At 48.4% G+C, this 11790-nt stretch overlaps 1 protein-coding gene across 5 annotated transcripts in view; it reads right to left on the bottom strand.

The window, feature by feature from the left end:
- Positions 1 to 5889: 5889 nt before the first annotated feature.
- Positions 5890 to 11790, bottom strand: part of PTPDC1 (protein tyrosine phosphatase domain containing 1) — a 64926-nt gene continuing 59025 nt past the window's right edge. For all 5 annotated transcript variants that reach the window (XM_047100701.1, XM_047100682.1, XM_047100706.1 and 2 more), the window contains 2 exons: positions 10277 to 10387; positions 5890 to 7705 (listed from right to left, as the gene is read on the bottom strand). In XM_047100701.1, coding sequence (XP_046956657.1) covers positions 7589 to 7705; positions 10277 to 10387 — 228 coding nt within the window. In that variant the 3' untranslated portion in view covers positions 5890 to 7588. The remainder of the gene's footprint in view (positions 7706 to 10276; positions 10388 to 11790) is intronic.

Here is an 11790-nt window from a genome sequence, read left to right as displayed (position 1 = left end):
CACCTGTTATTTCTTGTGTTGTTAATTTTAGCCGTTCTGATGGTGTGAGGTGGTTATCTCACTGTGGTTTTGATTTATATTTCCCTAATGATGAGTGATGTTGAGGGTCCTTTTCATGTGTCTGTTGGCCATCTGGATGTCTTCTTTGGAAAATGTCTATTTATATCTTCTGTCCATTTCTTAAGTGGGTTATTTGGTTTTTGGGTGTTGAGTTTGACATGTTCTTTATAGATTTTGGATACTAACCTTTTATCCGATAGGTCGTTTGCAAATATTTCTCCCATTCCATTGGCTGCCTTTTAGTTTTTGTTGGTTGTTTCCTTTGCTGTACAGGTTCATTTGCCTTTCTGTGACTAATAATACTTAGCACCTTTTCATTGACTTATTTGCCAATTATGTATTTTTGGTGGCGTATTCAAATCTTTAGCACTTTTATAACTTTGGACTATTTTTTCTTTTACCTTGTTGCATTTTGAGAGGTTTCAGACAGTCCTTCATCAGGTATATGCTTTGCAGAGTCTCTCCTAGTCTATAGGCTTGGTCTTTTCATTTTCTTAACAGTGCCTTTTGAAGAGAAGTTTTTAATTTGGTATAGTCTAATCTATCAACTTATTCTTTAATGGTTTGTACTTTAGCTGTTGTATTCACCAGATCTCTGATTAACCTAAGGTCACAGATCTTCTCTTAGGAAGTTTATAGTTTTAGATTTTACACTTAAAAGTTGATTTTTCTAAGGGGTGCCTGGGTAGCTCAGTCAGTTAAGCATCTGACTCTTGATTTCAGCTCAGGTCATGATCTCATGGTTCATGGGATTGAGCCCCGCATTAGGCTCTGCGCTGACAGGGTGCAGCCTGCTTGAGATTTTCTCTCTCTCTCTCTGCCCCTCCCCTGTTCGTGCACATGCTCTCTAATAAACTTAAAAAAAAAAATGACAAAAGTTGATTTTTGTAGATAATGCAAAGTATGGATCCAATGTTAATTTCTTTTTAATGTTTATGTTTGAGAGTTTATTTTATTTTGAGCATGAGTTGGGGAGGGGCAGAGAGAGGGAGACACAGAATCCGAAGCAGGTTCCAGGCTCTGAGCTGGCAGCACAGAGCGACGCAGGGCTTTAACCCATGAACAGTGAGATCATGAGCTGAGCCGAAGTCCCGTGCTTAACTGACTCATCCACCCAGGTGCCCCCAAGGTTTTTTTGTTTTTTTTTTTTTCCAAATTGTTGTTTGCATATAAATACCCAATTGTTCCAGCACCCTTTGTCAAGAGCCTGTCCTTTCCCTGCGCTGCCTTTTCACCTTTGTCAAAACTCAGCTGTCCATGTGCCTGTGGGTCTCAATCCGGACTACGTCGTTCCATTGATGTAACTACCTATCTTTATACGAGCACCACACAGTTCTGGTCAGTGCAGCTTTATGATAATTCTTGAATCAGTTAGTGTTAGCCTGCTAACTTTGTTATTTTCCAAAGTTCTTTTGGCTGTTTAGGTCCTTTGCCTTCCCATGTGAATTTCAGAATCAGTTTGTCAATTTCTACAAGAAAACCTAGCTTGGGCTTTGATTAGGATTGTATGGAATCTAGAGATCAACCTGGATGGAATGGACATATTAACAACCTTGAGTCCTCCAACTCACAAACAGGTGTATCTCCATTGTCTTTGGTCTGTTGAAGTTTCTCTTGGAAATAGTCTGTAGTTTTCAGTGTGCAGGTGTAGTGAGTTGAATCATGCCACTCACCCTGACCCCCCATTATGTCCATGTCCTAGTCCCCAGAGCCTGAGAACATGAGTTTATTTGGAAACAAAGATCTTTGCAGTTGTACTCGAAGGTCTTGGAATGAGGAGATCATCCTAGGCTATCCTGATGGGCCTAAATCCAATGACAACAGTCCTCGTAAGAGCTCCACAGAGGACAGAGAAAAAGAAGGCAGTGTGAAGATGGAGGCACAGATGGGCATGATGCGGCCACAAGCCACGAAACGCCATGGGACACCTGTGGCTGGCAGATACTGAAAGAGGCAGGAAGGACACTGCCCTAGAGCCTCTGGAAGGAGCATGCCCCATCAACACCTTGATTTCGGACGCCTGGCCTCCGGAGCTGTCGGAGCCGGAACAAGTTTCTGTTGCCGCGAGCTCCCGGCTTGTGATGATGTGCTGTCGTGGCGCTGGGAGACGGACACAACAGGTGGCTCACTTTTCTGTCCGATTCATCTGTCGGCATTTGATGCTCAGGTACCTGTCATTGTTCTAGGTCAGGTGCTTCGCTGCCAGTGCACAGAGATGCGGTGGCTTTCGCGAACCGATCTGGCCCCCGTCTGCTTCACTGGACTCGCGGAATGTTCCCACAGCTGTCTCCACAGATTCCACCATGTTGTTTACATGGATCACGTCTGAGAACAAAAACAGGTTTACTTTTCCCTCTGAATGCCTCGTATTTCTTTTCCCTGCCTGACCGCAACAGCCAGATCTGCCAGCACAGCGTGGGCAAGGCTGGGGGCAGCCCTCCCTGGCTTGTTCCTGGTCTGAGGGGCACTGTGCTCCCCTCCTGGCCGCTACCCTATTCTGCCTTTTACCCGCATATGCTGATCCCTTCTCTGTGCCAGGCACACAGGGTGTGGCAGGATCATGGAGGAGAAGAAAGAACACTGACAGGCAGAGCACCATGTGTTCAAATGCTGTAGGAGACACTCACATATGTGCACTAGCACTTGAGAGGAACCACAAACAGCCCAGAACTCGTGATAACTCACACCTGCCGAGTCTGGCAAAAACCAGGAACGCAGCCAGTACTAAGTGTCGACAAGGCCGCCGAGCAACGGGAACGTTCGTAAGTGGACGCTATCGTTTTTAGAAACACTTTGTCACTGCGTAGGAAACCATGTGTGCCTTACAGCCCATAAATTCCACTCAAAACTCCACAGCCCAGAAAGACTTCCAACTGGGCCCCAAGTGCTTGTATTTGTGCACAAATATAAACCATCCAAGTGTCCACTCCAGGCCAGAGGAATGAAGCGTGGGGTGTCCACACAGCGGGCTGCCACGCAGCTGTAGCATCACACATCAACACAGATAAACTTGAGGAGCATGTTGAACAAAATCTGCAAGTCACGGGAAAATACACTGCATTCTTCAATCTATATAAAGTGGAGACACCAGCAAAACCAAGCCATGTGCTCCCTGAGGTAACGGGATGAAGAAACACACACGAGGTGCAGTGGGAGCATCGAGTATACTGGTCAGCTTGGGCTGTGTAACAAAGACCACAGACACGGCGGCTTAAACAACAGAGACTATCCTGTCACAGTCCTGGAGGCTGGAATTCGGGATGCACGTGTGGGCAATCTCCCTCACTCACTCGGTGGTCTCCCCTGAGGCCTCCCTCCTGCCGTGTAGACACCATCTTCCCTGTGTCCTCACATGGGCCATCCGTCTGTGTGCGTCTGGGTCCTCATTTCCTCTTCTTATAAGGACACCAGTCACACCGTCTTCGGGCCCACACATATGACCTCATGTTACTTTAATCACTTCAGTAAAGGCTCCATCTCCAAATAAAGTCACATTCGGGAGTTTTGGGGGTCGGCACTTCAGCACATGAATCCAGCCTGTGATACCCCTCCATCTTCTTGGGCTGTGTAGTCAGGTAGCTGAATTTAACTACAGTTAACGTATTCTGTTCCAAGGGATCAGAGCTGAGTTTTGAAGGACATTTAGAATTCAGTGAGTCGCAGTGCTGAGAATTAGGCTTCCAGCATTAGTTAAGAACATGCGCTAATCGTGGCTCCTGATGGAGGGCGAGAGACTGAATGGCTCTTGTGTGTCCCTGGCAACAGCGGAGGCCAAGCACTGAGTGGGCACAGGCTCGCCGAGTTTCACACTGGTCTCTCCCACTTGTTTTGGAAGTCCACTGGGGGAATATAGAATATTCCTAGAAAATAATTGATCATCTAATCTAAACTTTGTTAAAATAATTCAGGAAATATCACCTACTTGTCTCAGGAACGTTACATTTAATATTAGGTTGAACTATATAAAATGACCGTATTTGATCATTTTTGACCTGCAGGCTTTTCTACCTGGTTCAATCTAATTCAATGTCTAAGTTTTTTATTTTTATTTTTTATTAAAAGAATTTTTTAATATTTATTTTTGAAAGACAGAGAGAGAGAGAGAAAGAGAGAGAGACACAGAGCATGAGTGGGGGAGGGACAGAGAGAGGAGGGAGATACAGAATCAGAAGCAGGCTCCAGGCTCTGAGCTGTTAGCACAGAGCCCGACACAGGGTTCGAGACCATCTGAGACCATGATCTGGGCTGAAATCAAGAGTTGGACACTTGACTGAGCCATCTAGGTGCCTCAGTGACTGGATTTTTTTTTTTTTTAAGTTTTATTTATTTATTTTGAGAGAAAGAGAGAGAGCCAACAGGGGAGGGGCAGAGAGAGAGGGGGACAGAGGATATGAAATGGGCTCTGTGATGACAGCAGAGACCCCGATGTGGGGCTCAAACTCCCACACCGTGAGATCATGACCTGAGCCGAAGTTGGACACTCAACTGACGGAGCCACGCAGGCGCGTCTGGATGTTTTAAACGATGGCTGAGAATGAAGGATTCCCAAAGCTACACTACTCAATGGTTCCGCTGTGATTATTTACAAATCAGTCTTAGTGTCAGTGTTGGGCTAATCAGAGACCCGCTCATGCCTAAAAGCATAAGTAAAACATAATGCACACCTGCATAACAGGATTTGTTGCATTTTTCTCTTGCCATGTTATCTGTAAACAATTTTCAACCATCTGGTATCGAGTAGACTCTTAAATAAGGTGATACTCTTGAGCCACATTCATAAAAATAAAAAATCCAAAGGGAATATCATCTTTGATTTACTTGCCCTGAAAATATATCAATATTGTTCATTTGGAACAACAACAAGAACAAAGAGGTCTTGAGGAAACGATCAGTTTTCATCAATTCCCAAAATTACTTGGGGGCCTTCAGACATCAAGAACTTGGGGCAAGCACTTTGCCTGCTGCGTACTGGCTCTGGAGATTTCTTCGGACGTCTAGAGAACTGGCTGAAACAGGACACAAACACGTGCACGAGCAGGTGTCCTCCATTCAAGAGCAAACAGAAACTTCGCTGATGTATGACACGTGGTTTCTTGTGGACCCCGGTCTTCTTGAGGTTAAGACCGGGAAGCTGGCGGAAGACACGACTCGGCACATCACAGGGTGTCTCTGAGTTCTGCAAACAGACAGAGCGGTCTGGAAACCAGCAGCACCAGCGAGCTCTTGGACAGGAAGTCCTGCGCTTCCTAAGTGTGATATGCTGAGATCACATGACAGCACCACGGCAGCCCAGCCTGCTCCAGAGGATGGAGACCATCGCTAAGTCACAAACAACACGATGCTCTATGGTGCCACCACAGAGCCCAGTGCTGAAAGGGCCCTGCGGTCCCTGCCGGGCACGCCACACACAGGCGGCTTTGCGGGGAAGAGCACGGGGTCTGGAGTCCGTCAGACCAGGACTCCTTCATCAGGCAAGTGTGAACAATACTTCTCTCTGGCCTGAGGCGGTGCGCATGCGCGGCCATGGCGGTCAGTTCTGGATGTGTGCGCTCTGGGCCCCGGAGCTGAATCCCCCACCCCGGAGGTCCTTCCTTTGGGCTACAGAGAACTCCTCACCCACTCCAATACAGGAAAGGCAGGAGTCCCGCTGACCTCAAGACTCCCCTCACTCCTTCCTTCTGGAGCCCTGCTCCCCTCCCACCCCCACCTGCTCGTCTGGAACCAGCAAAGTCTGGGCTGACCACAGCCCACAGGGTCATCTCCTCCCAGGGCACCTCCGTATCGTCAGGGTCTCAAGAGCTCCAAGCTAAAGACATACGAGCCTTATGGTTTGTTGTTTGCACTTTTATTCGAATAAATACAAAACCTGGAGACAGCCTGGTTTACCTGTCCCACCGGCCTCCTCAGGCTGGCGTGCGGCCGTGGTCACATTGTGGCTGCGCGGGACCCGTCCTCTAACCTGACCATCGCAGACACAGGCCAATAGCCACTTGTCGAATGAACCCTGCTGGCCCTTGTCCATGTGACACTGACAGACATGTGGGTAAACATCTTTTTGGGTAAAAAACATATTTTTATAACGTACCTTTGGATAAAATGTAATCTTTTCTCCCTTCTTTCCCAGATCAGGCACTTAAAAATGAGAAATCTCAGCAACAGGCAACCCAGTTCATTAAAATTCACTGGATCTGGTTTCCCAAGAAAATTCAAACAGTGTAGGAGGAAACGGCATTCAGCATCTGCCGCCAGAGTCGGTAAGACCCATAACGACTAAAACGTTTCTGATGTGCCAGTGCCGGATTCAGAGATGCAGGAGTTGGAGAATCTCATCCAAGGTTAGTCTCGCTTCCCCCAAGTCTCTGTCTCTAAAATTACGTGACAGCTTTAGTGTGAAACTGGTTTGATTAGTATCACATCTGTTGGGAAAAACGATCACCCTGTGCGGCCTGGCCTCTGATAACTGCACACATTTGTTACAGCCTCAACTGCTGAATGACAGCTCGGTCCACAAAGAACCCGTTAGGCAGTTACTAGTCAGGCAACAAAGAGTTTACTTACTTCTTAACTAAAACCCATATGGTGAATGCAGGCTACGTGCTCACATTTCAGGTTAAGAATCTTAATTTTCCTAGTGAAAAGTGGCAGAAGACAGGGCCCTAGGGCAGCGGGGTCTGCAGAAGGACGGAGGTGGGAGGTACGGGCTGCGTGGCCCTCACACCGTCAGCACAGTGCCTGCCTGGGCCTGACGCCTGATCCGTGCGGCCCTCACACCTCACACCGTCAGCACAGGGTCTGCCTGACCAGTTCCTGTGAAGACGCTGTCTGGAGAGAGTAAGGCTGGATGTGCGGAGAGATCAGCAAGGCCACCTGGAGGCCCGAGTCTACTTCCTACAGTAAAAAAATCCCAACCACCTCACGACCACCCTTAACACAAAACTAAATCACTCCAAAAAATAATATACTTTGAAACCCTTTGACACATTCATAAAAAGAAAAAACAAAAAATTTCCAAATTAAAAAAATCCTTTAAAAATGTTATCAATCGCCTTATTAACAAATACAAAATAGTTGAAGACACTTTGTGACTTCCTCAGGTCATGGATCAGGCTCACGGACCCACAGTGAAGTTTTACTGCTAAAATTGCCTACTTGGTAAAAACTCCAGCAAGAGCTCCATCAACAAAATAACTGTTTTGGAAAGAATTACAACTTTTTCCAAAACGTCAAAAAGAATAAAGATGTAAACACCATATACTTAACATATTAACACAATATTAATTCAGTTAAATAAATACAAGAAAGTGGCACCAACATTATGGCAATTTTTCAACACAAAAATGTAGCTCAAGGGTATCTTAAAATAAATAATCGCTCGCAACAGAAGTGAGTGTTCTTTGCACAAACCAAGAGCGTCTGAGATAAAAAGTGCTGGGACCCGAAACGGCTCCACGCCCCCTTCCTGTTCATCTGTACGCACGAACGCCGCCTGGGTGTCCGGGTCTGGAGTGTCCGCCGTGGGGAAGCGTCACTAAACGTCAGGCTGAGGGCCATCTTTTGTCATTTTCCCTTTCTCCTCCAGTGTGTGCTTAAATATTTTCTTTAGGGTGTCGTAAACTATTGGTCCATTTTCAGAGTCAAAATTAACCTGGTGACAAAGAATATATGGATTCAGGACACCGTAACAGAATTTTAATCAGCCTGTTTTGGGAGAAAAGAAAGGGGGTGGAGAAAACCTGACTTACAAACACAGTGTTATTCAACTAAACACACACAACTCACATCCCACGTTAATTATAACCGAGAGACTGTATTAGAACTGTCGACTGTGCCAAAGGCAAACTTATGAACGAAAACAAAAGATTCAATCCAGTGCCTGGACAGGTCCACTCACAGGCTGTCCTGAGGCAGGGCAGCCACGAGGGCGGAGTGGTGAATCTGACACTAATCACTGGTGGCACAGGGAAGAGCACAGCAGCCGCACGGCCGCACCGCGGCCACCCGACTGGGAGCTCGGCTTTCCACCTGCCAGCCATGCTGCGTCAGCTCACAGCCGACCTTCCTCCGTGACGCGGGACTGACCACCCCCCCCCCCCCGCCTTAGCACTTCCGGGAGGAGTCGGCAGAGGCTCACGGCTTCATCTTCCAGACAGAAAACTGTCCCAGAAGCCAGCCAGCTCACCCCTTGGTGGGGAGGTACCGTGTCCGTGCTCGTGGACTGTTTGCCCACGTTCACCGGGACACAGGGTCGAGTGATGGTAGGACACAGAACGGGACACCTCCACCCACACCCACACCCACAGAAATGAGCCACCCGGTCAGTAACCCCTCCTCCGGAGGGGGTGCAGGAAGGCTGTGCCCGGCTAGCACATCTGTGGACACAAGACCACCGGCTCAGAGACAAACAAGTCTATGACTCCGGACAGCGTGTGCGTCCCAATCACGGGGTCCCCTTGCCCTCCACATCCCCATCCTCGACGAGGTGGGGGTGATGCGCAGCGGCCCAGGCGGAGGCCGCGCACACAAGGGCTTTGCATCACAGCCGATGACTCCGGGCTTAGGTGACCCCAGTGTTTGATGAGGGGCCGCAGCGGGCCTGGAAAGCTCTGGCCAAAGGGTACCAGGACCTTCCTCATATGGCCGCAGCTGTTGCACAGCTCTCCTCAAAGAGCCAGACCTGGACAAGAGCGGTCGGGGCCTCTGCTCACAAGACCGTGCACCCGGGGAGACACCCAACATCTCCCAACCTCTTTACACTTGGGTTTGGAACAGCTGCTATGTTTAACTTTTCATTAGGATCCTCTAAAAGGCCAACAGAAATTGTACAGAATTCCCACCACTTTTAGAGAAACAAACACTCATAATTTTTTTCAATTAAATTCAGAAATGGAATCATACTGTCTATCCTACCTGCAAAAACTTCTCATTAACCTTAGTAGTGGTTTGAATTGTTCACTTTGCTAAGTATCCAGCTAAGCCCTCCCCAAGGGCAGGTGGCCTCACGGTCCATGAAGACATAGATGCAGATGTGAAGGACCACGCACCCTGGGTCTGAGCCACTGGCTCTGGAAACTGTCAACAAGAGACCAGGAGACCAGGGTGGTCAGTGCCACAAAGGCCCCGCGGATAACGAGGAAGCTGCAGGAAGGACAGCACCTTGGCGAGCAGAGGGGAAGACGCTGTGAACGCGGACAAACACAACTAGTGTCATCACTAACATTTACCACAGATGCTGTCACTGAAAAGCGGGGCTCTTTAAGGACGTTTCCACACGGCCTATGAGAGGCTGCAGGGTAAGGGGTGCCTTTTCCCCTGGCATGGACCTGGCTTTTCTTCAGCTAGGAAGCACTGCTGTAAGCCAGAAGGGTGTATACACGAAGGAACCTTTTCTTTCACTTTCTTTTTTTTTAAAGTTTTTTTACATTTATTTTTCAGAAACAGAGTGAGACAAAGTGTGAACGGGGGAGGGGCAGAGAGAGTAGGAGACACAGAATCTGAAGCAGGCTCCAGGCTCTGAGCAAGTGGTCAGGCACAAAGCCCGACGCGGGGCTCGAACCCACGAACTGTGAGATCATGACCTGAGCCGAAGTCGGACGGTCAACCAACTGAGCCACCCAGGCGCCCCTAAAGTTTTTTTTTTAATGTTTATTCTTGAGAGAGAGAGCACGAGCGAGAGAGGGGCAGACCGAGAGGGACACAGAATCTGAAGTAGGCTCCAGGCTCTGAGCTGTCAGCACAGAGCCTGACGCGGGGCTCGAACTCACGAGCCATGAGATCATAGCCTGAGCTGAAGTCGGTCGCTTAACCGACCGAGCCATCCAGGTGCCCCTCTTTCACTTTCTGCTTAAATTTGCTAACAGGACAGGGGACCGGGCCATCAATGGCGGATGCTGGATTCTCAGGGGCCGGTTACTTGTTTATGCCCAAGGCAGAACTCCTCCACCAGAAAAGACTCTCTGACTCCTACCAGGCATGTGATTTAGAAGTATTTTCTCAATATCCAAGTGTTTCTCTATCAAAGCTCTCTGTTCCAAAGTTCTTCAAAAAGTTCAGCTCTTTCTGATAGCACTGTTGGGAAATTAATATATTTTGGCTAAAGTCTACAACTACATTTGAGAAATGTCAAACACACTTCCATTAAGGAAAACCAGAGCTGAAAGTTTTATTTCAGAGCAGGTGAGTGACCTCTGGATTATGCCCCCTGCAGCGTGTGACCCACCTTGGTGAAGGCTTTAATGGCGCGGGCAAGGATGGCCTCCTCCACATCCGCAGGGATGGGCTGCAGGTTCACAATGCAGTGCAACACGCAGAGAATGGTCTGGTGCTGGCCCTGTGTTTGCAGAAATCAAAATCAAAATCAAAATCAAAATCAAAATCAAAATCAAAATCAAAATCAAAATCAAACAAGCGGTTTGAAAAATGCCTCAAGAAATAAACTCAAAGCAACTGCAGAGCCAGGAACTGGTTGTGACCAAGTACTCAGAACCTCTGATGCTGAACGACCTACCAAGGGCTCTACCGATATTCACTGTTGGGTGTTAGTGTAATCTGAAAAGCTTTCAGGAGATAACATCCAAGCTGCGGAGTTATTATACAGAGTAAAACTGAATACGCACGCAAGTGTCATTGCAGATCAAATGTCTTCCTTGCCGTGAACAGAGACGATCCGCTTATTTCTGGACAAAACTGGTTCTGTGCAGCTAGCGAATGCTGACTTAGCACTGGGATAGACAGGAGGACCAGCATGGGGGACAGACAGACAGTGCTGTGGCCTCCAGCAGTGCGCCAGCTGGAACCTCAGGGGAAGGACGGGGGTGTCCGGCTTGACCCCCCCCGGGGGCTGTTCACTTCAGAGAAGCAAAGGAGACACCTCAGCGCTGGAAGAACTTGCGCCCAGTACAGGCGCCCCTGCTGCGGCCTCTGAAATCTACTGTAAGGACCTGATCTGAAACGCAGAGGACCTGCAAGCAGAACTCAACATTACAGGGCTGTGTGGAGGGGTAACAACTTGAAATAACATAAGTGCCCTGCATGGGGGATGGCAGTGAAGGCCGTGGAACCCGGGGCGGGTGCCGTGTGACAGATGGGCGCGAGCTTTGTGCCAGATCAGAGTTTGAGTCCTGCTCTACACACACTGCCCCTCTTCCCTGTAAGGTGGGGCTGCACTCTGTCTGGGCCGTGGAGGCGAGCAAAGCTGAAAACGGAAATTATGACCCAGCGAGGGCCTGGCCGACGCCCCAGGGGTGACCTGCCCCCGTCTCCCCTCCAGGTTCATCTCTGTCAGGCAGCTGCTCAGAGGGCAGCCTGGCAAATGGACTCCAGACACGGGGCGTCCTCATCTATAAGGTCGCGTGCGAGCGTGTGTGTCGGAAACATGAAATACGAAGTTGTTTCTGAAAGGATTTGCAGCTTCTTAACAAATGTTTGAAAGAAAGGACTTGAAAATGTTCAAAGTGGTGTTCCTAGAATCATGGGTATTTTCCCTTTTTGGTTTTGCATCTTCTTTTTTTTTAATTTTTTTTTTTTTTTAACATTTATTTATTTTTGAGACAGAGAGAGACAGAGCATGAACGGGGAAGGGTCAGAGAGAGAGGGAGACACAGAATCCGAAACAGGCTCCAGGCTCTGACCAGTCAGCCACCGCGAGTTCGTGACCTGAGCCGAAGTCGGACGCCCAGCCGACTGAGCCACCCCGGCGCCCCTGGTTTTGCATCTTCTAAGTGTTAGGCTGGG

Source organism: Lynx rufus, unplaced genomic scaffold (assembly GCF_022079265.1).
Source record: "Lynx rufus isolate CCGP_SWC_20201006 ecotype Redwood Valley unplaced genomic scaffold, mLynRuf1.p SCAF_10, whole genome shotgun sequence".
NCBI lineage: Eukaryota > Metazoa > Chordata > Mammalia > Carnivora > Felidae > Lynx > Lynx rufus.
Note: the sequence above shows the minus strand (reverse complement) of the source record. Positions and strands in the feature narration are given on the sequence as shown.